At 47.0% G+C, this 6,528-nt stretch overlaps 1 protein-coding gene across 1 annotated transcript; it reads right to left on the reverse strand.

The window, feature by feature from the left end:
• Positions 1-363: 363 nt before the first annotated feature.
• On the reverse strand, positions 364-2,601 carry LOC102078341 (potassium/sodium hyperpolarization-activated cyclic nucleotide-gated channel 2). Its single transcript, XM_005452683.4, has 2 exons — positions 2,182-2,601; positions 364-1,853 (listed from the first exon to the last, which is right to left on the reverse strand). Exons 1-2 carry the CDS (start codon positions 2,554-2,556, stop codon positions 1,755-1,757), a joined length of 474 nt encoding a protein of 157 aa, XP_005452740.1. The 5' UTR covers positions 2,557-2,601; the 3' UTR covers positions 364-1,754.
• Between the last annotated feature and the right edge of the window lie 3,927 nt (positions 2,602-6,528).

Raw genomic sequence — 6,528 nt, forward strand, 5'->3', positions numbered from 1 at the left:
ACTTTATTTAGTTAAAATGATCCATTGAAGGCCACAAAACTGTTTTGTAAGAAATAAAAAAAATCCCCTTTAATTTACTTTTGACGTCGACTCAGGCTGCTCTGGTTTTAGTTCTACTTGATTTGACCTCTGCTTTCGATGCGGTTGATCACATTTTATTATCGAGGCTAGAACATGTTGTTGGTCTCAAAGGCATAGTGTCATGTTTGGGCTGTGTGGCAGGCAGGAGAGGACCCAAACGCAAACTCACGGGGAATAAACTCAGAAAGCACAGCTTTATTGCTGGAGAGACAGATCACGAGTAATACAAAACTAAACTGGGAAAACTAAATATAAAGCTTACCAGGAAACACAGGGAGAATCACACACAGCATGAGGGAGATCGCAACACTGACACAGGGAAACACAGGCCTTAAATACACTGGGAAATAACGAGGGGAATGAGACACAGAAGGGGAGCACAGCTGGGAGAAATCAGAACTGACGAGACGAGGGAGCAAAGTAGGAAACACTCACAGGAGACATGGACCTTCAAAGTAAAACAGGAAGTAAGACACAGACGCGAACTTGACACGTTGGAGACAGCAACTAAGAAACAGACGTAAACCATAAGGCAGAGGGCTCTAAGAACCGAAAGCCACAGAGGGAAACTCAGACATGCAGACACAGACTTACAGAACAGAGGGGACACAGAGAAACATGAAGGACAAGGGATCAAAACTAGAAACCATAGAATAACTCACAAGTACAATAATGCAAAAATCAAAGAACTAAACACGCTGCGTCAGGAGACCCAGGACCCTGACAGTACCCCCCGGACCAGATGAGGAGGATGAAGGCTCGGAGGCCGGACCAGACGAGGAGGATGAAGCTGCTGGTGGCTGGACGGGCTCCTTGGGCCCTCCAGCTGATTAGGCAGGCTGCTGGCTGGGCTCAGAACCCCCAGTGGAGACGAGGAAGTGCTGGCCGGGCTCATCTGAGCTTCCAGCAGGAGCTGATGTAGAGCCAGAGGGTATTGGGACCCCTGGCTGAATGTTAAGCTGACCAGAAGACTGGCCTACTGGAGACACGGGGTGCTGGGCTACTAATGGTGGTGAAGTAGATGACTGCACGGGAGACTGAACTGAGAGCGTCTGCACTGGCACAGGGGACTGAACTGATGTCTGTAGTAACGGTGGTGGTGAGACTGGAGTAGAGCGGGGGACGCAGGAGACTGGAGTAGAGCGGGGGACGCAGGAGACTGGAGTAGAGCGGGGGACGCAGGAGACTGGAGTAGAGCGGGGGACGCAGGAGACTGGAGTAGAGCGGGGGACGCAGGAGACTGGGCTAAGAACTGAGCAAGGGACTGTAATACATGTTGTAGTGGCTGTTGAACTGATGATAGTTGGGACAGTGGCTGAGCTAACTCTTCTGAGCCTTCTGAACATGAAGAATATGGCTGGACAGACTCGCTTGAGCTTACGGTGGACACAGGAGCGGGTGCAGGCATCTGCCAGACACGAGCCGCTCCCACCTGAGGAGTAGGTACAGGTGCAGAGGTAGGCTGTGTACTGGCTGGCCTCACCTCAGGGACCGGCACTGGTGATATGGCGGACTGGACACCAGCCACTCCCACCCGAGGAGTGGGTACAGGTGCAGGAGGAAGCTGAGTGACGGCTGCCCTCACCCCAGGGGCTGGAACAGGCACCTGCAGCGGCTGGGCAGCTGCCGTCCGCACCCGAGGAGCGGATACGGGTGCAGGGAGCGACAGAGCCTCAGCCGGCCTGGGAGCCGGAGTAGGGACCAGCTGAACCTCTGCTTTCCCCACTCGTGGAACTGAAACGGGTGCAGAGAAAAGCCGGGCCCGAGCTGCCCTGGGAGCAGAAACACAGGTAGACGAAGAATTATGCTCAGAAACAGTCTTTGCTTGGGGAGGCTCAAACGGAATCTCTACCGGGTCTACAAAAACAGATCAAAATAAATTCTGCCTCTTTCCCACAATGTTGTACAGTTTTCTTAGGTTTTGTACTGAGGGTTCACAGTTCGAAAAACATTGTCATTTCCCAGCTCAGAGGGAGCAGAGCAGAAAAAGTTCTCCCAGTCCACATCATCGTCCAGCAGGGACACATCAAAAGGATCAGGAGTGAGTCTATTGTTTTTAATGTCCATAGAAGCAGGAGAAAAATAATCATTGTCACTCACCACCGGGAGTCGCTTAACATTGTCCAGTTTATGGCGGCGTGTGCGCCGCTTCCTTCGGGAAGGGGAAGCGGGCGGAGAAAACGGCTGAGCCTCCGGCATGCAGAATGGCGACACCGAGGCTGGAGCGTGGGCATCTGAAGAGACGCAGAGAATTCCCACCTGAAGCGGCCGCAACTTGGGTGCAGGTGAAGCCACAGGTGGGGGCTTTCGGCAGCTCCGGGGACCACCGAGAGCCAGCCGAGTTCCTCGGAAAATCTGCCCGTATTCAGGAGTGTGCCACGGCCTCAAGCGGAGCTCCTCCTCCAGCTCGGCAAAGGCAGCATCCTGACGCTCACGCAGCTGAGGGTCCATGTACTGGTCGCGATCTACTGTCATGTTTGGGCTGTGTGGCAGGCAGGAGAGGACCCAAACGCAAACTCACGGGGAATAAACTCAGAAAGCACAGCTTTATTGCTGGAGAGACAGATCACGAGTAATACAAAACTAAACTGGGAAAACTAAATATAAAGCTTACCAGGAAACACAGGGAGAATCACACACAGCATGAGGGAGATCGCAACACTGACACAGGGAAACACAGGCCTTAAATACACTGGGAAATAACGAGGGGAATGAGACACAGAAGGGGAGCACAGCTGGGAGAAATCAGAACTGACGAGACGAGGGAGCAAAGTAGGAAACACTCACATGAGACATGAACCTTCAAAGTAAAACAGGAAGTAAGACACAGATGCGAACTTGACACATTGGAGACAGCAACTAAGAAACACAGAGACGTACAGAGACATAAGGCAGAGGGCTCTAAGAACCGAAAGCCACAGAGGGAAACTCAAACATGCAGACACAGAGTTACACAGAACAGAGGGGACACAGAGAAACATGAAGGACAAGGGATCAAAACTAGAAACCATAGAATAACTCACACAATTACAATAATACAAAAATCACAAAGAACTAAACACGCTGGGTCAGGAGACCCAGGACCCTGACACATAGTCCTATCTTGGTTTAAATCGTATCTTTTAGAGAGGACTTTCTCCATTGCTATGGGGCAATACTTTTCCTCTTTTGCCCCTATCTACTGTGGTGTGCCCCAGGGGTCTTTTCTTGGTCCTACTTTTTTCTCCCTGTATATGCTGCCTTTGGGCTCTATTTTCAAAAAATATAACATCTCCTTCCACTGCTAAGCTGATGACATCCAAATTTACTTCCCTCTGAACTTGGAAGTGACCCACTGCAACCTTTGTTTAACTGTCTCCATGATGTTAAAGTTTGGTTATCACAAAACTTTCTTTTTTGAAGTAATTGTCTTTGATAGGCATACCGCTTTGTGCCAGTTAACAGACACCCTTGGTCCTCTTGCCAGCCATCTCTCTCACAAGGTAAGAAACCTTGGAGCGTTTTTGGATAGCTCTCTTAAATTAGAGAAGCAAGGGTCCTAAGTGGTAAAAAACCAGCTTTTACTAGTTACGTTTGATATCAAAAGTGAAGCCCTATCTTCCTTTAAAAGTACTTGAAAAACTTATTCATGTATTTATCACCTCCAGACTGGACTACTGTAACTCTCTTTACCTGGGCCTCAAACACTCTCCTCTCTACCATTTGCAGTTAGTTCAAAATGCTGCTACACACCTTCTAAAAGATACTAGAAAGCATGATCACATCACCCCAGTTCTAGCTAATTTACACTGGCTCCCTGTCAAATACCATATAGATTTTAAAATTCTCTTGCTTACTTTTAAAATTTTAAACAATTTGACACCCAGTTACCTGACTGAATTCCTCCGCTTGTATAACCCCAGGAGAGCACTAAGATCATCTTGCTGATGCTCTTAGAACAACCTAGATCCCGGCTGAAGTCCAGAGATGATCGGGCCTTTGCAATTGCAGCACCTAGACTGTTGAATAATCTCTCCGCCTTTATTCACACTTCCGAGTCTATCCATTCCTTTAAATCGCATCTTAAAACTCACTTTTTACTTTGGCTTTTAAACCAAATTAGTTTAACTATCATCAGGCCTGTTTTTATGTCTGTCACCTTTGATGTTTGTTGGTGTGTTTGTTTATTAACTTTTTTCCTGTGCATTGCCTTTTAATGTCTCGCTGATTTTTGCTGATTGTTAAGCACTTTGATCAACCCTGTTGTTTTAAAATGTGCCATATAAATAAATAAACCATAAATCAGTACCACCACAGCCCCCAGGATGTTAATGCCTTGGTGGTCCTTCTGAAAAAAGGTTGAAAATGAATAAAAAGGAATCTCATTTGTAATATCAGGGGCCTCATGTAGAATCTATGTGTGACAGGACTGGAGTTAAAAGAACCACAACATAATGTTTTAAAGTCAGTTTCACTATGCCAGCATATATACTAAAGTATATATGCTGATATGTGATGTGCATAAGCAACCAATGCAAATGCGGAACCAAATCAAACATTTTATCAAGCTCAGAATCTCTCAACTTCATGTTGGGTTTTTTTAACCTCTTTGTTGTTGTTGTTAAAATTGATTTTTTTTGTTTGTTTGTTTTCTCTCATGTACCTGTATTATTTTTACGATCAGAAATGATAGACGTGATGAAATATTGGCTGAATTGCTACCTTCATTTATCACTAAATTATTATTCAAAGTAGTTTTATGAGGAAGAGTGCCACAGCACCAACAAGAGGGATTTCTGTCCAAACAGGTTCAACAGAAGCTAGCTACCCCGTAAAAAGAGGTGTCCCTTAAGAACAAATACAGTTGTTCTTAATTCACAAATAAACTCATGACCTACATTTCAATATTTGTTGAAGCTAAGTAAGTAGCTTCACCCCCCAGAAGTTGCCCGACTGAGCCACGGGCCACCAAGCAGTCACCCGGGTAAGCCAGTACATACCTGAGCGCCCAGCCTCAGGCACCCAGAACCACCAACGCACCGAAGTCCAAGGGCATCAGCCACCGGCAGGGAGGGTGGTGGTGGGGTTAGGCTCCCCATACCTGGGGAAGGCCTGAGATGTTCCCAGAGAGGTGGAGTCTAAGACTCGACCTGACATATAGACACAGACAACAGGCACACACAGACACCAGCGTACATTCCCACCCTCATGCACACATATACAAATACTCGTCACTCGCCCAACATGGAGACAGACATAAATGGACACTGTACACACTCCCCAAACATACTCTATACCCCAGGTCCAGGCACCACCACACCCTGAGGGGTGATGGTACCCAGATGTTACTGTGACACGGGACCCCGTAACATACACACACACTCTCGAAAGTGAGAGGAACAGTTCTTTGTTTATTCATGGCAACACAACTGCGGTTTCAGCTGTGATCGACCCAGGACGCAGACACCCCTCACTCCGTGCCACACACACCTCTCGTGTTAGCTCTCCCTGCAAAACAGAACAGACACACCGTTAATCAAACTGTCAGGCACACCTGTTCTCCCCACCTGCACGCCGCCCTGCAAGCTCACTGCGTAACTCTTCCACTGCAGCAGGCCAGAGACCACCCCTCAGCTACCCTTTTCCCTGGGGTGGAGACAAGCAGACCATCCATCCATCAGACAGCCAACTCCTTCTAGTTATATCACATGTTATCGAGCATGCATCGGTGTGGACTTGGGACAGCTATATATCCCAGAATGCATTTCGTCCAAAACTCAACAGCGGACTCCCGGCACATCGTTTTCACCCCCCCCCGCTCGCGGACTGCTCACTACTCAGGTTAAAGAAACCCCAGCAGCTGTCTATAGTATTGAGTGTCCACTAGAATAGAAATAAAAGCGTTCTAACATCTCACCTGCTTGTTTTTATTAAGGTATGTACACGTATGTACATGTACACTATTGTTATTAATAGAGGTTTCACTGCTGAGGTTAAAAATGATATATAAGTCACTTAGATCACTTCTAAATGTTAATGTTTGGTTTATTTCAGTGTTTTATTTGTTCCTGAGTAAACCGGTTTGGCTGTGATTACAGTTAAGCTTCATAACATGTTACTCACAGTTAAATTAGGAGGGGACGGCAGTAAAAACTCTGGACCTGTGACATCATCATGTACGCAGGTGTTCCAATTGTACAAATCGCGAGTCCGTGCTCGCGTTCTCGGCGGGTACGTACTCCCGTGCGTTCTCAGCGAGTACGTACTCACCGAGAACGCGAGTACGTACTCGCGTACTTGGGCATTGATAAACGGCCATTCACTTTACTACCTGAAGTCTTGAAATTGCTACAGTGAAGTGTTAATGTTATCAGTGTTGCAAGTGTAAGATTAATACCTACATTTATGCGCTTCACCATATTTACCTATTTTAGAGTTTAGAAATGTGTTAGATAGGATGTAGAATTA

The sequence above is a fragment of the Oreochromis niloticus genome, linkage group LG10 (genome assembly GCF_001858045.2).
Source record: "Oreochromis niloticus isolate F11D_XX linkage group LG10, O_niloticus_UMD_NMBU, whole genome shotgun sequence".
In the NCBI taxonomy this organism is placed as follows: domain Eukaryota; kingdom Metazoa; phylum Chordata; class Actinopteri; order Cichliformes; family Cichlidae; genus Oreochromis; species Oreochromis niloticus.